This window comes from Emys orbicularis, chromosome 18 (genome assembly GCF_028017835.1).
Source record: "Emys orbicularis isolate rEmyOrb1 chromosome 18, rEmyOrb1.hap1, whole genome shotgun sequence".
NCBI lineage: Eukaryota > Metazoa > Chordata > Testudines > Emydidae > Emys > Emys orbicularis.
Genome location: NC_088700.1, coordinates 9,884,102 through 9,911,484, shown reverse-complemented (window position 1 = coordinate 9,911,484; position 27,383 = coordinate 9,884,102). Strand labels below are relative to the sequence as shown.

Sequence of the window (27,383 nt, the reverse complement as noted above, 5' to 3'; positions counted from 1 at the left end):
CTCCCAACACCTTCTTTGTCCTCACCACCGGACCTTCCTCCTGATGTCTGATAACGCTTGTACTCCTCAGTCCTCCAGCAGTACGCCTACTCACTCTCAGCTTCTTGCACACTTCTTACTCCCAGTTCCTCTCACACACTTCCTCTCCTCTGGCTTGACTGGAGTGAGCCCTTTTATAGCATCAGAGGGGCCTTAATTAGAGTCAGGTGCTTAACTGCCTCACCTGACTCTTAGCAGGTTAATTGGAGTCAGGTGGTCTATTAGCCTGGAGCAGCCCCTGCTCTGGTCACTCAGGGAACAGAAAACTGCTTATCCAGTGGCCAGTATATCCCCCTTCTGCTACTCTGCTGTTCCCAACTGATCTGGGTCTATCACACTGGGTAGTAAGATAGACTGGAGAGCCTAACAGTTTGTGATTCCATTGTAAGACTAAAATAGTGATTCGGGAGTGCACATTTGTTATGGTGAAATCTAATTACAGAATTTACCACCAGTTTGGGGTATCTGCCCTATTTTCTGACAGTCTGACCTGAGTCTGGCACTCGCAGTTGTGAGCCACTCCAGACAGCATGACAGGAGCCATGAAGGGTGCCTCTTAATTAGAAGTCTGCCATCCAACTGTGCCTGGCCAGCCCCTGGGATGTCATTAACGCAGCACAGTCCAATCTTAGCAAGGATGAAATGTTTGAAAAACACCTTCCAAGGAACACCTGAGCCTCCAGCAAATGAACATTTCTTGACCTGGCTGTTTTTCATCTGAGCCTAGAGGAGCAAATAGAAATGAAAAATGTATCTTAATGGAGGACTTTACCTGCCCCTACACAAACAGATCCTAATACAGTGTGAAAGTCACCCCTGTGCAAAGGGCCAACATGAGGCTAATGCAACACTTAGTCCTTAGAGAGGAGGGATAGCTCAGTGGTTTGAGCATTGGCCTACTAAACCCAGGGTTGTGAGTTCAATCCTTGAAGGTGGCACTTAGGGATCTGGGGCAAAAATCAGTACTTGGTCCTGCTAGTGAAGGCAGGGGGCTGGACTCGATGACCTTTCAGGGTCCCTTCCAGCTCTATGAGATAGGTATATCTCCATATATAAATAGACTCCCTTGAGCCAGTTTTAGATAGTGTCTAGTCCTTGTGCTGGGCTTCAGCACTGGGGTGAATTTCAACCCCAGTGAAACCCTAATTCTTCCTATTGGAAAATTGCCCCAAAGGAATCAACTTACTGTACATGATCCTTCGCAAGGAATACCAGCAAAAAGAACGACCTCCAAAGCAACTCAAAACTGGTGTTTAAGGATTGTTGGGCTACTAAGGACCAGATGCCAAAGTTAGATATTATGAAACCCGCTGGGGTATGTCTACACTGCAGATGGGGTCGAGCTTCCGAGCCCAGGCAGACAGACACAGGCTAAAAATAGCTGTGTGGACATTGGGGCTGGGCAGAGACTCGGGCTAGCCACCCGAGCTCAGACACAGAGGGTCTGGACCAGTGTCCACACTGCTATTTTTAGCATGCTAATCTGCGCTGAGTTAGTGCAAATCTGACTACCCAGACTGGCTGCCAGCTGCAATGTAAATATACCCTTTGAAAACATACCTGGGATTGACTGGCCATGCAAAAAGGGTCTGCAATTCAAAGCTCTCCATTAGCCTGGGAGTGCATGAGCAAACAAACACTGGATACTGCATGTGATGTGCCGAACGTCCCCTGAGGACGAGAGAATCAACAGCATCTGCCACTGCCGGGGAGCCCATTTCATAACCACATCAGTGCTGTTAGTGTAATATCTAACTATGGCAGCCCCCTAAGTCTTGGATCAAGTGGGGGGAAATCGTCATAGGGAATAGCTATGGAGAGAAAGTCTTGCAAAACACTGGCCAACACTCATTTACCTGCTTTATAGCAACCAGCACTAAAACTCCCCAGCATTTATAGTGAGTGTGACGCTGGCAGACCAGGTGCCAGCTCTTGCCAAGGCTTTCGGCCTCAGCCGAGCACTGACAAATTCATTGCTGGAAAACAGTCTGTTTCACTTGTGTGTTAACATGAGTAAAATGGGTACTGGACTTATAACTAAGGCTGTCATGGGGGTCAATGAGTCTGTCATGGAGGTCACGGATTCCGTGACTTTCCGTGACCTCTGCAGTGGCTGGTGCTGGCTCAAGGGCTGCCCGAGCTGGGCAGCCCCTGGGCCAGCAGCAGCAGTTTGGGTGTGTGGGAGGGGGCTCAGGGCTAGGCGCAGGGGGTTGGAGAATGCAGGGGGGTGCTTACCTCGGGGCTGGGGGCTCCCACTGGCATGGTCCTGCAGCTCCTAGATGGTGGAGGGGTCGGGGCAGGGGGGGGGGGGGAGGGGCTCTGCGCTGCACGCTGCCCACCCCTGCAGGCCCCAGCCCCGCAGCTCCCATTGGCTGTGGTTCCCAGCCAATGGGAGCTGTGGCAGCCGGCGCTTGTGCCCCTCCGCTGCCTAGGAGCTGCAGGGAGGCGGAGCCAGGTAGGGAGCCCCTGCCAACCCCCCAGCACAAGTGGGGTCCCGGGCCACCGCCCCCAGCACCCACAGTGCCCCCGGACCGGCCTCCTCCCCAGAGCACCCGTGGCCCCCTGCCCAAGTTTTAGTCTCAGGTATTTTTAGTCAAAGTCATGGACAGGTCACGGGCCATGAATTTTTGTTTACCGCCCGTGACCTGTCCATGATTTTGACTAAAAATACCCATGACTAAAACGTAGCCTTACTTATAACAGTATGTTTAGTGTGTAGGCTTTATGAAATGCTTGTAAATTGCTGCATGCATTAATCTTATCATTTCTTTATCACATGCTATAAGGTAATATTGAAGTTTTTGATTTGTAACTGTAAAAATGTTTGCTGTGAAACTGCAAACCCAGTCAGGAGGGATCCTCTCCTGCCCATCAAGCAGGCCTATCAAAACTAAATGGGCCATGGTAGGGCATCACAATGCAAAGACTTTGCTAATTGCTCCTTATGCCCATGAAGAGGCTACCTGCAAAAAGGCTCATCCCATCAGCTTGAACTCTGGAAGAAGGACATTAAAATACTGACAAGAAATTTTTTCATGTCTTTTGCTGTTTGGACTCTCACAGGTCTGGAGCTACGAAACAGAAGCAGAGATCCCCAGGGTCAACCTGAGTTAGACCAAAAGGTCATTCAGAGCTGACAGATTACTACAACTCTGTCACCTTTTGAAACCATACACTGTAACTCATTTGTGTATATATGTTTGCCTGCTTTAACCTTGTAATAACTCTCTCCGTTTTTTTCTTAATTAATAAACCCTTAGGTAATTTACTATAAGATTGGCTACAAGCTCCTGGAGCCTCTGACAGTCAACTGCAATCTCCAGCTGCTAAAAGTCCAGCGGTGCAGTGGGGCTAAGGCAGGCTCCCTGCCTGCCCTGGCCCTGCGCAGCTCCCAGAAGCAGCAAGCATGCCCCTGCTGCCAGGGAGGGGAGAAGGGGTCTCCGCACGCTGCTCCTGCCTGCAAGCACCGCCCCCACAGCTCCCATTGGCCGGGAACGGGGAATGTGGCCAATGGGAGCTGCGGGGACGGTGCCTGCAGGGAGGGGCAGCACACAGAGCCACTTGTCCCCCCCGCCTCCCCACGGGCCGCAGGGGTGTACTCCGGGAGCAGCATGGGTCTGGGGCAGGCAGGAAGCCTGCCTTAGCCTGGCTGCACTGCTGACCAGGAGCCACCCGAGGTAAGTGCCGCCCAGCGGGAGCAGGCACCCCCCTCCCGCACACCAACCCCCAGTCCCCTCCCGGAGCCAGCACCCCAACCCCCTGCCCCAGCCCTAAGCCCCCTTCCAGAGCCAGAATCACATACCCTCTCCTGCACCCTGAACCCCCTCCTGTACCCCAACCCCTTGCCCTAGCCCTGAAGCCCCTCCCAGAGCTTGCACCCCTCATCCCCTCCCACACTCCAAACCCCTCGGCCCCAGCCAAGAGCTCGCACCCCCTCCCACACCCCAACCCTCTGCCCCAGCATGGTGAAAGTGAGTGAGGGTGGGGGAGAATGAGTGACGGAGGGAAGGGGGATGGAGTGAGCAGGGCAGGGCAGATCCTGGGTTGCACTTAAATTCAAAAAGTTTTCTTGTGCGTAAAAGGTTTGGAGACCACTGGTGTATAGCAACCAACTGTCACTAAGTTCAGCTTGCCTGGCTGGCAAAATAGACTGGAATGCCCCAGGGAACGGTCTGTGACCACGGTAAGACTATTATCGTACTTAGGAGTTCATACTTGTTACTGGGTTGGTGAAACCTAATTACAGAACACACAACCTGTTTGGGGTCTCTGCCCTGCTTCTTGACAGTCTGCCCTGAGGCTGGCACTCACGGTTATGAGCCACTCCAGACGTGACAGAAAGCATGAAAGGACTCCACATAAAGGTATCAGAATCAAGAAACAATAGTGCAAAATGTACCCTTGTCACTGAAGGCATCACTTGGTCCAATGCGGCTGCCATCAAGAGTTAATAGGGGCCTGCAGAATGTTTACTTCTGATGATGATGCATGAGAAGGAAAGAAACCATTTTGACGCTTAGGGCAGGTCTTCACTACGGGGGGGGTCGATTTAAGATACGCAAATTCAGCTGAATTCGGCGTATCGGAGCCGACTTACCCTGCTGTGAGGACGGCGGCAAAATCGACCTCCGCGGCTCCCAGTCGACGGCGCTTACTCCTACCTCCGCTGGTGGAGTAAGAGCGTCAATTCGGGGATCGATTGTCGTGTCCCCACGAGACGCGATAATTCGATCCCTGAGAGATCGATTTCTACCCGCCGATTCAGGCGGGTAGTGTAGACCTAGCCTTAGAGACCAGGCTGAGCTTGAAGCTTGAGAGGTGGCAAACTGAATGCATCTGACATAGAAATCATCAAGACAATAACCATTAAACCTCACATGGTCACTTTTACAGCACCAGAGTAAACGGATGTAGCTCCAACAGAGCTATATTGATTTACACCAGCTAAGGTTCTGGCCCAAAGAGTCTCTTTTCAGAGTAGAGCTGCTGGAGTACAATAAAATAAAACAATTCATGGAGTTCCAAACAAATGAACAACTTAACAGCAACCCCCTGCCCTCAGTTCAAACCCGGCTCTCAAAAATCTCATGCAATTAGTATGTTAATTATGTCCTTTAGAGAATATACTAATGCCCTAGCTTGAATGATTGGAGGATTGTTAAAAAATTCTACCTAAGAGGCTTGAATTTATCTGCATGTAATAAAATAATTTTTAAATGGCCAAAAGATGAGCTAAAGCATGTACACTTTTGACCCCTTAAGACTAGAATCCTTAAAGTTCACTACAATAAGAGAAAGAAAGAGCTCAGAGGAAAACAATGTACGTGATTCAAGGTTTAGAAAATAAGCTCTAGGGGGGAAGAACAAGGTATTTTCAGTCTGGATACAAGGACAAGGGATGGGATAAATCCAAGAGTTCTCAGGGAGTTTAAGACTGAAGTGGCTGAGTTATTAACAAAAATACCCAGTGTCTCAATATAAGCAGCTATTATTCCAGAGGGCAGCAATGTTAAAATGGTGCTACAGATGATCCTAATTACAGACTAATCAGCCTTTTGGTATCAAGTACATTAGTTACAGGAATTGCCAGATTGGATCAGATCTATGGTGCAGCTAATACAGCATCTGGTCTCTGACACTGGCCAGTACTAAATGCCTCAGAGTAAGGTTCAAGTAATCCAATAGTGGACAATTACAAAATAACTAGTCTATATGAGAAATTTCTTCCTAACCTCCATCTGTTAGTGGCTGTTATAAAGAGACACAAAAACAACTAATTATTCTCACGACAGAATCAGCTTTGGACATAGACCAGTCAGCAAAGACGGACTGTCCATGGACCATTTACAGACATTCACCAATTATTCTAGGAAAGTTACAGGACGATCAAACTTTTTCCTCTAATAAAGTAAAGTATAAAGTTTTATTTGTAGAACAAAGACACTGATATATTATTAACACAGATGTATATGTAACATGAGGTTCAAGCATACAGCTGCTTTATCTTCTGAATGGATTGTTTCCACCAACCCTCCCAGCGTTGAGCCTTCATTAGCTGGGCTGTCTTTTCCTCCTTAATCTTCGCAAACTCCTCTTCCAGCTTATGCTTATATTTCTGAACAAATAACCAAAAAGAAGAAACTGGTTAAGATCAGATATATACCTCTACCTCGATATAACGCTGTCCTCGGCAACCCAAAAATCTTACCACATTATAGGTGAAACCGCGTTATATTGAACTTGCTTTGATCCACCGGAGTGCGCAGCCCTGCCACCCCGGAGCACTGCTTTACCGCATTATATCCGAATTCTTGTTATATCGGGTCGCGTTATATCGGGGTAGAGGTGTACCTGCCATTTCTTTTCGTTTCTAACTCCATGCCCTGCACTGCTGTGTCAAATGATTTGTGCACTGGCCACTTATTTTCCATATTTGACAACAGAGCTATACAGCTATTTAATTATTCATTGCCTTCTTTTCTTTCCTTTATTTAATGGGTACTGAAACAAACAAAATAAATATTTAAGTTTTGCTTTTAAGTATACATTGGGTTACAATGTTAGATGCTCTATCCCACCTCAGTGAGTTCATATGAGTAAAGATCTACCTGTTCTAGAAGGGGGAAGGGCTCTAAGTCTCAAATCTGCTTTTGTCCTAGAACTCGCTAAGGCAGAGAGACGAGCTAAACTGTGTGATGAAGCTGCTCGGAGGTACATGACCTAGACAGGATGGGGAAGTTGTGAACCTTCTACCATCATTAAAACCTCCAGACCAAACAAATGAGTTCTTGTTCTAAAAATGAAAACGGTTTTCTTGAACCTACACTTCATTGTTTCATTTTGCCTTACCAAAATATATTTTATTGTGCAGTATGTATGTACTATATGATATATACATTGATTAATATTACTCAGACACATCTATGCATACACCATGCCTACCTCACAGGAGTGTTTTGAGGCAAGTGCTTCATTATCATTACTACATATATAAAACTGACACCGTTTTATGGTCTTGCTACCTCTGCCGTAATATATATATTTTGTACTCTCCATACAAAATGATTGTTGAAATAAAGTCACTTCCAGAACTGGCCCAGCAACGTTGATCTTTTATTCCCATGAGGACATAAAGCACCTTTCCCCAGCTGCTGATTTTGCTGTTCTTTGAGCTATTTGCAATGTGAGTTGGAGGGCTTTGAAGTAGTCTGGAATAGAATCTGTTCATTTTTCCTACTGGCCAAAGTGACGAGAGGGTGACCCTACTAGTGGCAGAAAGAGAAATCTGAGATGACTCAGGATTTAGGATGGAAATGGGAATGGATCTTACCACCCATTCCACTCCAAGGGAGAATTAGCCTTGTGATCCAAGACTGAAATTGCAGACTTTGGGAAGAGAAATGAGTGCTGTATTGAAACAGCATGAGGGGGAAATCCTGACAACACAGTTACTGTCCAAACTGTAATTCTATTGACATACATCAGTGATAATCTGTTCTGGCACCATTCATTGTTTTGTCCTATTGAAAAGTGGGGAAGTGCCTGATGGAAAAGGCTCTCAGCAGAAATCACTCAAGCACTTTCTACTTTTGTCACCATCATAAAGAAATGGAAATGAGGGGGGATTTCTAGTCACTGATTTTGACTATAATCTTTGAAAAGACTCGCAGTGTGCCTTGGTTGTATGAGCAGGTACATTTTCTTCTCTTATAGCCCCCTGAAATTACAACTCTCTCCCACACAAACCACATAGGCTGCATCTCTTGCTTCTTCTGCTGAAACATGACCCAGAGTAGTTTTGGCTGTTGTCACAGAGGCAGTTTCTCTACAGAGAATATGGTCTGGAACGTCTGTGAGCGTGGTCTTGGGTATTCCTGGCCAGGTCCTTAAAACCACAAACAAGAAATTTTTTAAAAACTTTTTGGTGGAGGAGGAGGAAGGGAGTAGAATGATTTTACTGCTAGTTATACCTAAAGAGGAAATACAGATTTTTTTTTCCAGAAAGAAATCTTCACAAAAGCAGAATCTAGATTAATACTTGCCTTTCATATTCTTAGCCTGGGAGTGGGGAATTTAGTTATTAAAAAAAACTAGAACAAAAAAAATGCTTTGTTTTTTGTTATGTGCGAATCCCATTGATTAATATGTGGTCACATGATCAAAACAGGTAGGGTTTGTCCCGAGGTCGGCATTTCCCCCCTCTCTGAAGTACATTAGTTACTAGAGAAACAACATCATAATTGTTGTGGGTAGAACTTAGGAAGTTCAACAAGTGTAGTGACATCAACAAGTGTAGTAGAAAACTGTGTGGACAGTACCCGGAAGCATTTTTGACAGAAAATGTGCAGAGAAGCATTCATTATATAGTAGTGATACCTGCTGCCACGTTCAGTTAACGGCTTAATGTCATGGATCTCTAAAGAAAGCCCAGCTCGTTTACGACGGATTAAGGTGGAGATCTTCTCTTTCGGCATTTCAATTTCTGGGACACAGCAAAGGACAGACTTAGTAACAGCGAGACAAGACCAGCTACATATCATTGCTCCAAAGCAACTGTACAAAGCTGGATACTTTTAGTTTTCAAGAGGTAACTTTGCAAGAAGTCAGTGGATCATCCGAATTCTTTCCTTTCACAGTACTCAAGGGTCTCCTATTCCTAAACCTCGTCACCAGAGCACAGAAATAGTTTTCCAATTGACCCTAGAGCCCTGTTAATAGCATCCTGAACTGCCATGTGGTGGGATGAGGTGCTGGAACATCCTAAGGGCCAATTCTGGTTTGGTCACAAGACCCAGAGTAGGGGGTGGTAGAGGTAAAGATTCTGGGCTGCAAACTAATTAGAGCAGCCGGGGGCTGTACCAGCCCCCATGGCAACTTAGAATCTTGAGTGCACAAACCACCATTGGACTCTCACCACTTCCTCCCCCTGGTCTGTGCAGTCTATGCTGCATCTCCAAGGGGCGCAGCACAGAACCTCACTTACAGTGTCAGTCAGGGAAGAAGGGAGATGCAAATATGTCGCTCTCAAGAACTTGATCTGAAACCACAAACTCTAAACTTTTACTGATAGTTAGTCTGATAAGCAACCAGAATAGCACCCATCCAAATCTCTGGGTACTTTTTACTAAATTTAAATTGCATAAAACTTCCCTTGAAACCTTTAGACAAGGAACAATATAAGAAAAAAATCAATGGATGACAGCATTTGGCATTACAAGTTATTCAGTATAATGAAATATAGCTATGAAAAGCAATAGGCATATGCAATTCTAGAAGGAATAGTGCAGAAGATTACAGAAGGAACTCTATTTCTCCTTTTAACAACAGTTTACTTAAAGCATCAAGAAGGAAGTGGAGAACTGGGTAAGTGTTCCATTCAGTTGACTTACTTGCTACTTGTACATCATCAACGGTGATACTTTCATCTAACTCCAGAAGCAGGTTTTCTGTGAGGCTAGCTAGCGCAGAAACAAATTTCTGGGCACACTCAGCAGCACAGGCCTGTGGGGACACAGTTATCAGTTAGGATTCGAGTATGAGTGGAGATGGGAAAAGTTCTCCCTCCAAAGAATCTCATCTCCTTTCAGAGCAGCTCTGAAGAGTTACACAGCTCTTCAACCTCGCTTTTGTGCAACAGCTACAGAGCAGCACTTTATGAAAAGCTCACAGAGTGGCCCCTCTGGAATGCTCCTAATGCAAACATGTCACTGATCAGATTGATGTAAATTATTAAATGGCATAAGAAGATCTGTGTAGTTAGACAGAATCTGCCCAAAGAGTTGCACAATATGATTAATCAGAAAACCGAAACATCCACAGGGAAAACACCCATCACCTGCTGCTATTAAGATAGCTAACCAGGAGATGTCACCATTACTCCATTCTCACACGCCGTCACTACAACACTAGTTTCAGAACCAAGAATATTATCATTATGGGAGTAGACAAATGCAAGTTCATCCCTTTCCTCAGTTTGCACTGTGAATAAATACCCCATGGAAACAACAGATTGACTACAATCTTAGGAAGAAAGCATGGTCTAGTGGTGACAGCACAGAATTAAGAGTCAAAAGATATTGTCTTTAATGGGGTTGCCTAAAACTAAAAATCTTTTCCAGTTCACTTTTAATGGGGAGGTAAAATGCATCCTAAACTCCAACCTCTGACCTTGAGCAAGAAATCAAATAGGTTCTAACAAGCCACAGTCTAGTATGTCACTCATACCTGCAGTTTCTGAGTGTTAAAGAGTATCCCATCAGCTTGGTCTTTTTGTCTTCTTAACTCCTCCTGGCACAAAACCTCCAGCTGGGGTAAGTTGTCTGGGTGCCCCAGAGCTGGACGCAGTTTGTTCTTGTTCTCAGCCTTTAATCAAACAAACACATCACTAGCATTTTCTGTAAAGAATGTGTGACTGGGTCCTAGAGAGAAAGAGGGATGAGTAGAAACACAACTCTTTTGTGCATCAGTTGTAACAGGGTGGCATGCTCTTTAATGGCTAAAGGCTTGGGGCTAGCCAACCCTAGTTACTAAGGAGATACACCTGAGCAGGGATCAGCTGATTCCCCTATAAAGAATAGCAACAAGCTGCATAGAGAGAATCCACAGGTAGATCAGAGTGGGGACAGAGAGATGACAGAGGGTGAGGGAAGCAGGTAGGCTCCAGCAGAGAACCCTGAGACATCAGTGACATTGTGACGCTTCTTAGGGGTCCCCCGGGTTGTGAGGCACCTCACTATCACCTACCCTTAGCATGAGGAAATCTTGTTGTACCTACTGTGGGTCAGACCCTTAACTCCACCGGCCTCTGGCAGCACTAGCATTGTCCTCCAGGCCTTCGCTGGCCTTGCTCTTGCTATACAGGTTAGCAATAGGCACACAACACCACCCATTCCTCTGGAGTGCCCAGCCCCGATCCTCTGAATATTCACAGAACTTCCAGATTCTCTACTCCCAAAGGAACAGTGCACACAAGCTTACTAGTGTCAACTAAGGATCACCACTCCGCTTAACACACAGCACTTAGAGATATTTATAGTGAAAACAAGAATACGTTTTTTTTAATCAAAGAACAGAGATTCATATGGACAGCAAGTAAAAATACTGGAAACAAAACAAAATCATAACATGCTTTTGAAAGCCTGAACTTACCTCCAAGTTTAACTATTCTAATTAAAAATCTGAGACTGAAACTAGGAAATGAAATCAGGGGGTGGTTTAGGAGTCAGTGGCGTAAGCAAGCAAATGAGTTTAATGTAAATGACAATAACATGTTCTGTCAGACAGCGGATACTTTATACCGGAGGTATTCCAGCATGCCATAAACCATACCTTTGCATTGTCCCATTCTTCCAGCTGTTCTTTGAAGAGTTGCCGGATCTGATCAGTGGAGAGTCTGAGCTGCTGCTCATGCTCTTTAAGAAGGCTGTCGATAACCAGATGGGAGACCTGAGGGAGTTGTTCTTCAAACAACTTCAACTGATCCCAGAACTCTGGTGGAAAAGGCAGCCACAGGAAGGTTTGTGTCACATACAGACATTGACGTCAAGGAACCAGAAAACAAACAAACTAATGTATAGTATAAGTGCCAAAAGTGACTGGAATTTTCTTTCACACACACACTCCTCTTTGTGTCCACTGGCCCAGGACCAGTGGCTGGCGACACACACAAGTCCTGAAGCATTTGTACAGGTCTTTCAATTAAATATCTTTGCAATGGTCTTTCTCACATAATTTTAGTAACTGACAGTTACCCCAGTTACAGGTAATTGGCCCAATTCTGGTCCCACAGAAGTTAATGAGAGTATTGCCACTGACTGGAGTAGAAACATAACTAGGCTTTAAAACTTTGCACAATTTGAAAGCAGAGATTCCAGCCTTTTCAATGATAACAGGACCTTAAATTTATACTAAGCCTACCCTGGTACCTTCTTCTTCCATTGGCATAGGCCCAAGACTGAATTAAGAAAACTCTGGATTTCTGATCATTTCAGTTCTCAATTCCAATTGATACATATGACAAAGTATTAGGTCCTAGGATTTTACCTATTAGGCAGGAATTATGGTAATCATCCGTCTGGCTCTGATAAGACAGGAGCTTCTGCCCAAACAATTCTGCACAATGATCAAATGTCTCTTGCAGATATTCAGGTCTCGTGATTTGATGCTTATCCTTTCGGTAAAACTCCTTTGGAAGGTAAAGACGAGGTAAAGAAAAGGACTTGACAAAGTGTCCAATCTAAGAGTCACCACTGCGAACATATCAGTACAGTGGATCTTTAGGTCTTTCAACCTCCCCTTCATTCTGTGCCACCTTTATCCTCCCCCACTTGAGCTTTACCGGCAGCTTTGACCTGAGCTCAGACAGGGAATGTTTGCTGAGAATGCAGATTCATTACCAGATATCAGGCGTTTTGTCAAACCTCTTTCCCTTGTAACTAGATCACATCCAGTCTCTGCTCTCAGCTTTCCCAATCATCTTGTTATTAAGGTGATGTTGTAGTCTCTGAATTCACGACACTGAGATGTGGTTATGGCCATTAAAAGCAGGGCATTTTGGTATATTTATAATAGGCTGTGAAAAACTGAGACCAAGACTTTTTCACCTCCATTTTGTCGTAATCTGAGCCTACTGGCTGACCCCGTTACAACTAACAGGGTTTGAGTTGTGTTGGTAGTGAAGCCTTTCTATCACATAACTATGGCAGAGGTATGTATATTCATCCACACCTGCTATTCTGCCAAACAGGGATGGTATAAAGTTTAGTTATTGTTTGTACAGAACTTTAAGATATAAAAGCAAATGCATGTATTAAGTATTATTATTATACACTGGATGCACTAATAAAGTAAGAAAAACTATTGTGGAGTTCCATTGCAATATAGTAGAACCAAATTGCTAAGCTACTACAGGAGTAAATCTGCAATAGTAGAAATTGACTGCAGAAAATAAAGTTTTCTTACCTCAGCAAGATACAGCAAGGTATCATTACCCTCCCAGAGAATACAGGTGATAATCCCCTTAAAATGACTGAAACCAAAACACAATGACAATGCAAAAAGTACTTGGTACTGGGAATATTTCTGACTTTTTAAAACATTTTATCTCATTGAATATGAGAGGTAAATATATTAAAATAAATCATAAATACAATGTAAATAACATATATTTGTACATGTTGCTGTAAGAATGCCTAAGATGACCCCATCCCTCTTGGTACAGCTCCTCTTCAAAGCAAGCAAAGACAAGAGTAAAATGCACATACAAAAGCCCATGCAGAAAATATTAGGTGTAGCACAACAAAAAAGGCAAAACCAGCTAAATTTCTACGCTAAGGGGCATACATAATATAGTTCTATAGCTTCCATCATTATGCTTTTTGACAGGTTTCCACTCCTTCTCCTTTTGTGTCCCACCCCTTTTTATCCAATGCATCAAAGGATATAAAACAACCACACCTATAATTAACACTTCACGTTTATTCCATTGTCATTAAGACTGTACAACTGTCTAATCTAGCTTTACAAAAATAGCAATTTAACTGTGTATTGGATCAATACTTTAGGAAATACAGAGCAAACTTACTCAGATTCTTTAGGCTTCTCTCCAAAGATGTGGAACTTCTTGTCAATTCGACCAGATCTCGAGTATTTTTGTATGCTGAAAAGGCAAAGATTTTCTACTTTATTCAAAAGAATTCAGACTTTTAATACATAGTCTCTCCCTCCCCTCCCCCCCAGCCAGTTGTTTATGATACTACGGTCATATAAACTTTATCAAATTACAAAAAAAAACTGTGAAGATTTTCATGCCCCACATTTATATGACATGAAAATTATCATCTGATAGAGACGTTCTCAGGATTCTGCTTCCTATGGGCCTTCCAGATCCTCCCTTTCCTGACCTTCCTTTAAAACAGATGATCCAATACAAGATATTACCTCACCCACCTTATCTCGCGAATATCCTGCGATCAACATTGCTACAACTACACTGCATACAGATTAGCATCTAGCCACAAAAATGCCCATTTAATGTGTTTAAGAGCCAAGCTGAGTTTCCAAAATAGGACATCCAGTTTAGGCACCCACATTTGAAAATTACGATACCTGTGCTGTCTGTGCTATCAATAATATACACACACATCCATATATTTGGAAATTACACTCTGTTTTTATATTTTATATATACACAACTTTGTATAGCATCAACCTGCATCCCAAAACACTTTGTATTAACTGAAATAGGAGAGAGAGAGAGAAAAATTAATAGGTAGAGGTGAGGTTTGAGATGTGATTTGAAATGAGAGCGAGCTGATAAGGCACAAACACACAGCGCAGCTGTTCCAGATGGTAGGCACCACTGGGGAAAAGGCTCACACCAACGGTAGTGAGAATGTGTGGGAGGATGGAAAGCAGGCTAGTGTTAGAGGGAAGTAGACACAAAAACACATACACAAGATGCTGGAGTTTTTCTTTCCATAGTCCTTACCTCCCCACTGAGAACTTTTTGTTTACAGAGATAGACATCTTGGGTCCTACAGATAAATTGCCATAAGGAACAGAGTTCTGGGGACTTTCAGCATGCAGATTTGAAACAGAACCTCTCTGTGCTGTGGGAGCCTGATAAGTTGCTTGATAAATCGGCTGATAAATGGGTTGATAAATGGGTTGATAAACGGGTTGATAAATCGCTTATAAGGAAAGAGGAAATAAATTATGTAAGCCAAATTCGAAGTCATTTCTATACATTTATACAGCATGTGTTTTCATTTCCATTCTGAGTACTCCTAACATTAATTGACACTAGTGAAGAGAAAACATCATGATGTTTCTAAATTGGATTCAGCACCCAGAAGTCTAGGTGCTAATCTATGCAGGATGTAGGTATGCTGGCCCAGCAGGTGCCCAGGGAAGGGCTCCTTGCATCACCTTTGGGTAGGGAAGCGGTATGAGCCTCTGCCATTCCTGGCTTCCCTCCAGCCCCATCCCATCTATATGCTCATGGGAAGAGAATCTAGAAACTAGGAGCTGCATTCTGCACCAGATGCAGGCCCAAGATCCAGGTATATCTCACAAGGTGAGAAAGGGCTCAGGGGTTTCATTCCCTTGCAGGGCCATTTAAGACAAGGGCACAATCCAGCCACAAGAGAATAGTCTGCTTCACTGTGTTTTGGTATTTCCACTTCAGGTCCTGAACTAAATTAGGAACAAAAGCAAGTGGAAAACATACAGAGTAGTTAAGCAAACAGTTTCTGAACCTCAGAAAGGTTTGGATGAAGATATGAGCATATTTTTGTCTCATCCAAACCAATTTGTCCCTGCCTGATTAGATGCTTCTTTCATAAGAGGTTGGGTTCTTCTCTGGCTACAGCTCTCAGCTTTCACTTTTCACACCAGAGTTTAAGTCCAACTTGAAGTACTAAGTGACCTGAGTTTGATGGCCTCAACTCAGTCTCTGGTGAATGTGTGTCCTTATAAAACTACCACGTGTTTGACACCAATGGCAGTGTCTGCTTAAGGGAGGCTCAGAAATGAGCAGGTATGGCTAGCCCAGAGTGGACTCTCCATGTCAGAGGGAGATTATTGATTAGGCAGCCTGAGAAAGCTCATATTGCATCATGTCTAGGACCAAGGCAAGGATGTGGGAAGAGGGATTACTCTATCACTGGATCTCCATCACGGGTACCTTTTCAAAGTGCTGCATGGGGTTTAGTTCTAAAAGTCCTATTAACCTCCATGGAAGTTATATGGAGAGCTGCCACTTTCAAAACCACAATGGAATTACATGAACAGCTGTCACATACACTTTACCTAAACCAACATAATCCTTCATTTAAAACAAAACAAAAACAAAAAATAGAGAGAGAATATCACTGCTTTCTCCTAAGGGAGTATATATGCACTCACATAAAGATATAGGGATAAGTTTTGTCCCCTGTACACTGGCACATATGGTTGGGGACAAAGAAAGAGTGTGTAGGGGGCCTCTTTCCTTCTCATAAGCAGCAGGACAGGATTCATCCAAACCTCTCAAGACAGCACTAGGAGATATGGCTATCCAGTATGTTTCCCTGCACACCATATCTCAAAGGATGTCTGGTGCGCACAGACCCAGTCAACTGGCATGTATGATGCAAACAAGAAAAAACATGGCCTGTAGTAGGCTGATATGTACTTTATTCCTGCTCAGAGGTATAAATATATAGTCACATATTAAGAGTTGTCAGTTAAAATATATATTTCTTTCTGTCAATCCATAAGAAAGAGAACTTCAGCAGTAAAAGGAGTGCTTGCATACCTCCTGCCACTGACTGTGAGCGATCATCTCTCTCATGCCGCAGTTCTGGAGATTTCTTGGGTTGCTGAATTCTGAAACAAAAATTAAGAGCTATGTAGCTTCTAAATACCCAGCTACCAGTTCTCTATCGTTGTCATGGTCTGAGAGCACTTTAATCTCTGAGATACTGCCTAATGTTAGGGCTAAATTTACAAAGGCATGTCTAACTGCAATAATTTGCACGAGAACAATTCAAATGATGTAGTATAATTGAAAATTAGAAGTTTTTGCAAGCACAATTGTGCACTCAAACATGCTATTGAAAAGGTCTGGAGCTTGCCATTTCACACCATCCACTGTCTAATTATTCATTAACGTTTATACATTTTCCTCATACGTTTACCTTTATGTAACATTTTATCTCCCTTTAATTCAAACAATGCCCTTGAAGCCAGAAAACTAGTACTCAGTTAACATCTATTTTTACAGCACTTTAGTTGAACTAGTGAAATTTAATTGAACTAGTAAAACCTGAGCCGTCCTTTGTAGGTGACAAATCTGAGGAATTCTCACAGATTGAAGTGTCATTAGAGGAGGTTTTGGAATTAATTGATAAATTTAACAGTAACAAGTCACCGGGACCAGATGGCATTCACCCAAGAGTTCTGAAAGAACTCAAATGTGAAATTGCGGAACTATTAACTATGGTTTGTAACCTGCCCTTTAAATCGGCTTCTGTACCCAATGACTGGAAGATAGCTAATGTAATGCCAATATTTAAAAAGGGCTCTAGAGGTGATCCCGGCAATTACAGACCGGTAAGTCTAACATCAGTACCGGACAAATTAGTTGAAACAATAGTAAAGAATAAAATTGTCAGACACATAGAAGAACATAGATTGTTGGGCAAAAGTCAACATGGTTTCTGTAAAGGGAAATCATGTCTTACTAATCTATTAGAATTCCTTGAAGGGGTCAATAAACATGTGGACAAGGGGGATCCAGTGGACATAGTGTACTTAGATTTCCAGAAAGCCTTTGACAAGGTCCCTCACCAAAGGCTCTTAGGTAAATTAAGTTGTCATGGGATAAGAGGGAAGATCCTTTCATGGACTGAGAACTGGTTAAAAGACAGGGAACAAAGGGTAGGAATAAATGGTAAATTTTCAGAATGGAGAGGGGTAACTAGTGGTGTTCCCCAAGAGTCAGGCCTAGGTCCAATCCTGTTCAACTTATTCATAAATGATCTGGAGAAAGGGGTAAACAGTGAGGTGGCAAAGTTTGCAGATGATACTAAACTGCTCAAGATAGTTAAGACCAAAGCAGACTGTGAAGAACTTCAAAAAGATCTCACAAAACTAAGTGATTGGGCAACAAAATGGCAAATGAAATTTAATGTGGATAAATGTAAAGTAATGCACATTGGAAAAAATAACCTCGACTATACATACAATATGATGGGGGCTTATTTAGCTACAACTGATCAGGAAAGAGATCTTGGAGTCACCGTGGATAGTTCTCTGAAGACGTCCACGCAGTGTGCAGCGGCAGTCAAAAAAGCAAACAGGATGTTAGGAATCATTTAAAAAGGGATAGAGAATAAAGACAGAGAATATCTTATTGTCTTTATATAAATCCATGGTACACCCACATCTTGAATACTGCGCACAGATGTGGTCTTCTCATCTCAAAAAAGATATACTGGCATTAGAAAAGGTTCAGAGAAGGGCAACTAAAATGACTAGGGATTTGGAATGGGTCCCATATGAGGAGAGATTAAAGAGGCTAGGACTTTTCAGCTTGGAAAAGAGGAGACTAAGGGGGGATATGATAGAGGTATATAAAATCATGAGTGGTGTGGAGAAAGGGAATATGGAAAAGTTATTTACTTGTTCCCATAATATAAGAACTAGGGGCCATCAAATGAAATTAATGGGCAGCAGGTTTAAAACAAATAAAAGGAAGTTCTTCTTCACACAGCACACAGTCAACCAGTGGAACTCCTTGCCTGAGGAGGTTGTGAAGGCTAGGACTATAACAGGGTTTAAAAGAGAACTAGATAAATTCGTGGAGGTTAAGTCCATTAGCTATTAGCCAGGATGGGTAAGGAATGGTGTCCCTAGCCTCTGTTTGTCAGAGGGTGGAGCTGGATGGCAGGAGAGAGATCACTTGATCATTACCTGTTAGGTTCACTCCCTCTGGGGCACCTGGCATTGGCCACTGTCGGCAGACAGGATACTGGGCTGGATGGACCTTTGGTCTGACCCAGTACGGCCATTCTTATGTTCAAATTCTATCACTACCATTGTGACAGGAAGATAGTTTAAGTTGTGAAATATCTCCCTCAAGAAGAGGCAGAAATCCCATTGCTTTGGACTTTTAAAACTAGACTGGACAAAACACATGAAAAAGTACTGCATATAAACTTTTCCATCCTGCACTGGCACAGAAATGGCCCGGATGATTTAAATTCAGTGGGATCTTTATGTGCTACCAGAACACAAGTAGTAAATATGTATATGAATTGCTTGCACTGCCTCCTGTGCACAACATGACAATAAGATGTACATACAGTGAGCAAAAAATTAAATAAGTTAAAGGAATAACATCTTTAGGCACTGAGAGCATTTACTTACTGGAGTAAATTTTTGATAACGCTTACTGCTACATCATCAATTACTGACTTTCCAATTCTGCTTGGATTCAACAGTGGAACATTGTCTATCCCCATAACCATCCTACTCTCCTCTTTGAGACTCTCTGACCGGACTGCAACTGCAATGGAACCTCGTAATGCAAACTCTGTCTGAGCTGGGATGGGGTCCTGGAAGTGGAGGAAAACAAAATCAGATATTACTAAAGAGAACAGGCAGTTAGTTATACTGTTCCATGGAGGTGCCGGCTACCAACCCTGTTGCCCCACAGGCTAGACGAAAGAGTTTTATAACTTAGAAACATTTCCAATCGATTTTTCCCCTTTCTGCAGCTATGAGAGGTTGAGAGTTAAGTATTACTATAATTATTACAAGCAATCTTCAAATAAATATAATTAATAATAATGATGCCTTCTAGTTTACAAAATAAAACACTCTATAAAGGTGATGTACCAACCAATAAGGAAGATTAATCACCTGATACAAAATCTGCTATCCAGTCAAAGCCTTCAGCAAGTGCATCTGAATTTCTTAAAGAAACCTTTAAAAACACACTCAAACACACACACGCTGCACAAGCACAACCTCTCATTAAGGATCATCTCCTACAAAGTGCTGAGCATCTCTGGAGTAGTCTGAGCACCGTCAACACTTGGTAGCCTCATTGGTGGTTGAAGGCAGGGCCGGCTCCAGGCACCAGCTTACCAAGCAGGTGCTTGGGGCAGCCACTTCGGAGAGGGGCGGCATGTCCAGCTGTTCGGCGGCAATTCAGCGGACAGTCCCTCACTTCTGCTCGCGAAGGACCTCCCGCCGAATTGCCGCCACAGATCGCGATCGCGGCTTTTTTTTTTTTTTGGATGCTTGGGGCGGCCAAAACCCTGGAGCCGGCCCTGGTTGAAGGCACTCAGTACCTTGCAAGATTGGGTCCTATATCACCACCTCTTGGGCAGCTTGTGATCATTTGAAATTCAATAGCATATGTATGTTTTACATGAAAATTCAAAATATGGATTCTGAAAACCTTTTAAAATACAGGCATAATCAAAATAGTTTGGGTGAATTTTACTATTCAAATGCAAAGAGTATATAAAATGCAGAGATTCCAGCTAATGTTATCTTACAGTACAGAAGGGGATGATTGTATTTACCAGCAGGCAATTGAGATACTTGCTCCTTTTTTTCAGTTCTTTCATCACAGTTTTGGCAACGTCATACAGTTCTTCCGAAGTCACAGCCTAGTTAAAAAGCAAGGATAATATGGATAGTATTTTGCTCAATATGGTAGAAAATTTAGAATGTACCAAACATGTTGACATATCACATCTGTCTGTCGAAGATGTTTCTAATCTGTTCTATCACTTTTGTATCTAGGCAGGCGTGGAAACCAGGGGATCAATTCACTGCCTATAGAAGCTGATGTTTTTCTTTTTTGAAAATAATTTTGAGTGTGAACATGCTGCTCAGGAAAACGAAGGATTTGTGGTTTTAGTGTCTCTACCAATGCAACTTCTCATGACTCTTATCAGCTGTGATATAGTAGGGGAAGGAAGCATGGAGAAGGAACTTCGTTGTATTAATATCAATGGAATAAATGGACCCTGAGAGTCAAAGGTGTTACCTGACCCCGTCACTGAAAAAACACTAAACAGCTTAACATGATTCAGGGTTTTGAGTACAGAGACCTCGGCCTGCTTAGCCAAGGGCAACAAATGTCATTAAAAATCATTATAACCTTTTTATTAAAGATATAGAAAAAGGAAGGAAAAACAGTTAAATCATTTAAAATGTACAGTAGTAAGAAAAGTTTTCATTTTAAAAATATCCCTTATTCTTTTTTTAAACTGTAGAGCGTTTTTGTAGTGAGAACCTCCTGTTTGACAGCCTTTTAGATGGTAATAACTGTCCTTTGTTATTGGATGTAGCTGATTTTTTATTATGAATTTTTCCTTTGTTAAACAGTAGGCAGCCTCAAGAATCTGATAGTTCACTGTTCCAAAATCAGGTAAGAAGGCTTTCGGATAATTTAAAGAGGATTGATTGGCATTGCCAGTTTTTCAGCCTCATTACCAAAATTAATGTTTCTCAAAAGCTTTATTTATAGTCTTTGGTATTTTTCTTGACTTTAAAAAATAAAATCTATATATTTATGTGTGTGCCCTTCTCCCATTGCTGGTTTGGCAATATCCTCCTTTTCCCTCTATAGTTCAATACAATATATGATGCCAGTTTGACTACAATGAACATGGTGAATACTAACAGACTCACACAATCATGCACATCATACAACTACATGATGTGTCTTTGGAACTTACTTCTTTATCCACAGTAGGATGAGCACAAGCATCTATTTTCTTAAGGAATTTCTCCAAAGAGGAGTTTAATGTCTGTGCTTGTAAATTGGAGTTTGCCACCTAAAACAGAAGCAGATGTTAGTGAAATGAAAACTCAGTTGAGATAAATGAACACTCAAACATTTATAGAACTATCAAAAGATTTCTCCAGGAGGGAGCAAGCACAGAGATCCTCATGAAAGAGCACACTATTTATTTTCAAAGAACAAAAACATTGAATCACTGGTACCCAAAAATGGAAGCCAAATTCAGTGATTCATAACAGCAACTCTTTTTTCATGGCCTATATTGCATCAAGCAGATGGCTGGTCTATTTAGTTGTAGGTGGTTAGAGTGAAGTGCTGCAAACCCAGGGCGTGATCCTACTTGACTACAACAGGAGCAGGACTGGGTCCTAGATCCCTAGATTCAAGGCTGGCAATGGCAGAGGAAAACACAGTCCTTAAATAATAGATAAAAACACTGTACCTATGTCCCATCTGTGTGTTTGCCTCTTCAAACCAAGCCAAAAACCCTTTGGATAGAATAAGTGAGATATATAAATGATTGAGATTGAACCAAACTAAAGTTCTGGAATTTGTATTTGTACCTCTGATTTGATTTTCACTTGTAGATTTGTTAGAAACCGCTGGATTTTCTCCATGAAGAGACGATCCATTGCAAGATTATGGAATTTTGTTTCAAACTTGTTGATAACCTCAGTAGCCTCAAAAACAAATGCCAAAAATCAGGAGATAAATCAGACTTAAACTTGGCCTTCTTAGCCTTTAATAATAGCACTTAGCATTTATATAATGATTTTCATCATTATCATGTCACACAAACATTAACTAAATCTAAGAGTGTCACAACGAAAATCTATTAACACGGGGGATTAGAATGGTTACACTAGCTGCAGCCAAGAATGTGAACACTAGAAGGGAATGAAGATCTGCCTACTTGCTCTAAGTAGTTAGACTCCATTTTCTCCATATCAATCATGATTAAGCCTTCAATGAAGTCAATGCGTCCTGTTTCTTTCTCCAGACGCTTACAAAAGAACTCCACCTCTTCTGGAGAAAAGTTACCTCCCTCTGAAAATAATCTGAAAACAATAGGTGAGAAAGGAAAGTAATTGTCTCAGGGTTCTTCCACCTCCTCAAAAGAATCCTTAGCTGAACAGTCCCTATTATATATATTTTTTCATGGGATGAAAACACTATTATAATATTAGTAGTATACTTTTTTAAAGGATGAACTTGAATTTTATTGTGCTGACTTGACAATAAATTACAGAATGTAGGTAAGGAGACAAGGAGAGCGAGAGAGAAATAAAACTATACAAGCCAGGCGAACAGAGATTGATATAGAAATAAACACACTCACACCTCTCCCTTATACCTGCAAGCTTTAAGAAAGTCCACGTTTGAATCTCGTAGTTTCCCCAAGGCTTCTTCTAAATAGTTCCGGTAACTCCGCAGGGATATTTGGATAACTTCTACATGATTAAGCAGCTCTGAGTGCAGAGAGTTGCTTAGAGCAACCAACCTAAGAGCAAATAACAAAAGACAGCTTTTTCAGGGAAATCTATGGGAGAGTAGACATTCCTTTTCAAAAGCTGCTGGGTCTTGGAGAGAGCAGAAGAATGAGAGTTTAATCAGTGCGCTTCTGCTTCCCTTCCATTGGGAATGTTTTGATGCGGCAGCATACAGCAGACACACTACTAGCAAACACTCAGTGCTATGGACGACGACTCTCATACTGGTGTTTTCATAACCTAACTTGTCAATTGCTACTAGTGTACAGGATAGGTAGTATGGATAAAATCTGGATAAATGAAACAAACTTTTTCTACTTTATTCTAAAATGTTTATAAAATTCACAAATGACTTTAGTTTCTTAGCAGGGAGATAAAGAAACCCTGGAGAGGTGTTGGTCTTGAGATATTAACTTCCACTTCTGCCGAAGGGACCTGGAGTAACTGACTTCACAGGACCTGGGGTTTCTAGGTTTTACAGTGCACTGAGAGAGGAAACAGAGAGTCTAACTGAGTTAACCAAAGGATTCTTTGTAACAAAGACTCTCACTCAAAGGAATGGAAACTAAAGTGAGAAAAGCATTCCATGTGTCTCCCTTGCAAAGGATATTAGGGAAAAAAGAACTCAGCATAGCCCAACCTTTATGTTTATTCCATACTTTGGGCACCATCACTGTTGTGAGAAATAGTTGTGTGAGCTAAGTTAGTACATACACACATGGGCGCACACAAATCAATGAATGTAAATGGAATTTTCCTCTTATTTATTTACACTCTATCATTTCCATTCGTTATTTCATTTTTGCCCAAACATTACTGGAGATGCCTTCTAGTATCCTTGGGGATGATAAAAAGTGTTTATATTTAGTTTTATTTTTCACATCATCGTTCCCCTCATTATTATAATTGCTCTAAAACATGGCTGACAAGCCTAAAAGTAGCAGAAGAGCAATAAATACTGTACTAAGGCTGGATAATGATAAAAGTCTCAGATACATGAGCTTTTTGATCTCAGTGTGTTCAAGTAACTGTTACTCTATGCTGAAGCTTTTCTGTTTTAGATTACAGATTTACAGGGTAATGTGACTGTACATTAGACAAAAGAACCTGGTAAAGATTGTCCCACTCAGAGTTATTGACCAGCTGAAGGTGGACAGGGCAATAATTAGGTCAAATGATCCTACCTCAGTCAAATGAGCTGCCTGGCAATCAAACAGTAAGATAAATGCTTCAAACTATCCCAGTGAGAGAATGACAATGATACCTGCTGCTGTTCACGAAATCTGGGATAAGGCAGATTCAGGATGCAGTCCAGGAGTGGGAAACCTCACAAATCATGAGACTCACAATGTGCTTACTTTTCAGCCTTAGTGGAACTGAGGAAGATGGCCTCCATGTCCTGGATCCTTCTGCGGAAGTTCTTGCTGATGTCATTTTGGTCCTCTTGGAGTTTCATAAACTCATTTTTCTCCTTGTTCAGAGCTTCCACCACCCCTGCACAGTGACACTCCAGACGCTCTTGGTGAAGAAGCAGCTCCGCTGAGAGGAAAGGAAGTACTCTTATATGGCCATCACCTCAAGCTTGGATTGAGCCTGAGCATTACGACATGATCTATCCTGACTTCCAACACAAGTGACTATGGCTTACCCCAACAACTAGCCTCTACGCTCAGTAGAAGATGGCTGGTGGTGTGAAAACTTGTAGATTTTGGGGGGAAAGGGAGTAGTCTTGTTAGTCTGTATCAGCAAAAACAATGAGGAGTACTTGTGGCACGTTAGAGCAGGGGTTGGCAACTTTCAGAAGTGGTGTGCCAAGTCTTCATTTATTCGCGGTAATTTAAGGTTTCGCATGCCAGTAATACATTTTAAATTTACAGGGGCCGGCGGATGGAACCCCAGACTGGCAGCGGGCTGAGCAGACTGGCGGCTGGGACCCCAGGGCTGGCAGCGGGCTGAGCCGCTCAGCCACTGCCGTCTGGGGTTCCGTCTGCCGGCCCCTTCCAGCCGGGGTCCCAGCTGCCGGCCCCGCTCAGCCTGCCCGGGGTTCCGTCCATCCAGGCCGGCAGCGGGCTGAGCGGGGCCGGCGGCGGGGAACCCAGGCCAGCAGCAGTGTGCCACAGTAAATCAGCTCGTGTGCCGTCTTTGGCACATGTGCCATAGGTTGCCGAGCCCTGCGTTAGAGACTAACAAATTTATTTGGGCATAAGCTTTCGTGGGCTATAACCCACTTCATCAGATGCAAATTTGTTAGTCTCTAAGGTGCCACAAGTACTCCTTGTTATTTTTATGTTAAATGTGAATTTCTCCCCTTTGCTCCCACGCTCTCTCCTCTCCCTCCCTTCTCAGTCACTGCTGATATCTCCACTACCCTTCCCATCACCCAGACTTGCAACCTCAGCTGGTTGGGAAATTTCTTGTCGGAATGATTGTACAACGGATAATGCTCCTTTTGCAAAGCCAAATTTTTCTGTGGGAAAATTTCAATTTTGAAGAAAAAAAAAAAAGAAAAGATTTTCAATTAGGAAAATCAAAATGATAGCTTCCCAGCTCTCTGCCTGAAGGGGAGCTGCAGCCAAGCTTGTGGGGAAGCAGGGAGGCTGAACGTCTTGGCTCTCCACCTGCCCAGTTCTCCGGCAGTCCAGCTGCCTCTCCAGAGGGGAAGCAGGGAGACTGAAAGACAAGGAGGCAGAGAGCTGGAGTGCTGGATATAGGAGGGAAAGAGACATTGACAAGAGCCTTCCAGGCAGCCAGACAGCAAGCCAACCTAAAATGAAATTTTTTGGAATGTCTGTCCTGTGAAAACTGTAGAGGTTTTATTTTTCGTCCCAAATTCCTATGCTTTACAATTTTCCACAGGATAGAAATTTCAATTTCCAGCCAGCTCTAAACCTCAGTGATATCTTCAACACCTCAATCCTTCTCCTATATCCAGGCTCTTGTTAAGCTTTGTCACTTCTTTCTCTAAAACTATTCTAAAATCCCCCCTTTTTCTTTTGTCTGCCATGACAAAACTTTATTAGCTGAATTTCAAAGGTACTGAGCATCCACTGCTCCTATTGACTTCAATGGGACCTGTGGATGCTCTGCATCGTTAACAATCAGCTCAGAGGGCCATTGATGAATCTCTTCTTAGTCTGAACCAGGAGGAAACAAATGTGAGCTATGAAAAAGGAAAGTTAACCCCCCCTCCCCAATATGTAAGAAACTAGCAAGTTTAGGGTAGGAGCTAGAAAAGGCCCCTTGAACCCACATTATTCCCCAATATTGAATCAATTAACACTAGCCACTGCTGTGCCAGGTTATGACTCACACCTGGAGAGCTCTAAAAAAGAGACGTGATGCCCAAAGTGAATATACGTACCAGCCCTGACATTATGGATATCCTTTTCTATGCGCTCGCACCTTGGCTGATGCATGTGAAGACGCAGTTGCAGCTCCGAATTCAGCTCCTCTTTCTTGGCAGTTACAATGATCCAGGAGTTGGACAAGGATTGGGCAAACCACTTCTCGAGGTGCTCAAAAAAGCAGAGGCGGATCCTATGATTGAAAAGCAAACACATTGCTTTGGGAGAGAGAGCGCATGCATGTGTGTGAGAGACAAAGGATTTTATTTTGCAGAAAAACTCTTCAAAGATCTCAGTAAAAAAAAAAACCAAGCTCTGAGGAGTCTGACTCCACTGAGATAAGGTTTCTCACCAATCGCACAACAGTGACGCTACTGTTTTGATCAAACATAAAGAATGTTAGCCTGCCCAACTTGTTATTCTCTTTACAGCATCTCAGTTCAATCATCCTGCCATGGATTTCTCTGATATACTTAATCCACTGCTTTTAATAGAAATGCAACTGCTAAAATGCAGAAGAGTTGGTGCTCCGTCAAAATGAAGGGTAAGAAAAGGGACTTGGAGGGAGGGGATTCAGAGCTTTGAGCAAGGAAGTGGAAGCTAGATGCTTTGAGTTCATGGCTCTGCCATTGCTTTGTTGTGTGACTGGACAAGGCAGTAACCTTTCTGTGCCTCAGTCTTTAAAAAATGGATAACATCTTCCTCACAGATGTGCAGTGAGACTTAAACGTTTGATGGAATGCAATATAAAATGTTTCTTATTATTCTTTTGGAAAGGTCATAAAAGGGGGTAGCATACAGATAACTTTTGGATGCTCATTCAAACTTTACCTCCAAACCTTCTAAGGTTTGTCAATTACTTAGGGGAAAGAAAAAAGGACAAACTACACTCTACTAACCGTTTCTTAAGCTCTGTAAACAAGCTGTCTGGTACAAGCACATTCTCCAGGTGCACAGGAAGTGTTTTTTCTGCAAATTCAGCATAATAGATCTCGGAGGTCTTGGCCTTGCCTGTCTCCTTATGTCCAAGGACTGAGTAAGTGTTCCCACTAGAGGTGGTGAACACCTCTGCTATTACTTCACAGCTTTCAGCCTCACCATAATCATGGAACAGAACCTAGGAAGGTAACGGGAAGTCATCATTTGTTATCTTTGCTACTGACAAGTTTTTAAAGACCTACTAACATGGGCCATACACAGGTT

The 27,383-nt window shown here is 42.7% G+C and overlaps 1 protein-coding gene across 1 annotated transcript in view; it reads right to left on the bottom strand.

Annotated features, from left to right (window-relative positions):
• Nucleotides 1-6,022: 6,022 nt before the first annotated feature.
• CCDC180 (coiled-coil domain containing 180) overlaps nucleotides 6,023-27,383 on the bottom strand; it is a 39,571-nt gene continuing 18,210 nt past the window's right edge. The window contains exons 18-37 of the mRNA XM_065418936.1: nucleotides 27,080-27,297; nucleotides 26,198-26,373; nucleotides 24,195-24,375; nucleotides 22,701-22,847; nucleotides 22,260-22,404; nucleotides 21,910-22,026; nucleotides 21,282-21,380; nucleotides 20,118-20,204; nucleotides 18,952-19,139; nucleotides 16,337-16,407; nucleotides 14,528-14,729; nucleotides 13,622-13,696; nucleotides 13,000-13,066; nucleotides 12,082-12,223; nucleotides 11,368-11,528; nucleotides 10,264-10,401; nucleotides 9,429-9,540; nucleotides 8,416-8,521; nucleotides 7,786-7,924; nucleotides 6,023-6,154 (exon numbers count right to left, since the gene is read on the bottom strand). Coding sequence (XP_065275008.1) covers nucleotides 6,023-6,154; nucleotides 7,786-7,924; nucleotides 8,416-8,521; nucleotides 9,429-9,540; nucleotides 10,264-10,401; nucleotides 11,368-11,528; nucleotides 12,082-12,223; nucleotides 13,000-13,066; nucleotides 13,622-13,696; nucleotides 14,528-14,729; nucleotides 16,337-16,407; nucleotides 18,952-19,139; nucleotides 20,118-20,204; nucleotides 21,282-21,380; nucleotides 21,910-22,026; nucleotides 22,260-22,404; nucleotides 22,701-22,847; nucleotides 24,195-24,375; nucleotides 26,198-26,373; nucleotides 27,080-27,297 — 2,703 coding nt within the window. The remainder of the gene's footprint in view (nucleotides 6,155-7,785; nucleotides 7,925-8,415; nucleotides 8,522-9,428; nucleotides 9,541-10,263; nucleotides 10,402-11,367; nucleotides 11,529-12,081; nucleotides 12,224-12,999; nucleotides 13,067-13,621; nucleotides 13,697-14,527; nucleotides 14,730-16,336; nucleotides 16,408-18,951; nucleotides 19,140-20,117; nucleotides 20,205-21,281; nucleotides 21,381-21,909; nucleotides 22,027-22,259; nucleotides 22,405-22,700; nucleotides 22,848-24,194; nucleotides 24,376-26,197; nucleotides 26,374-27,079; nucleotides 27,298-27,383) is intronic.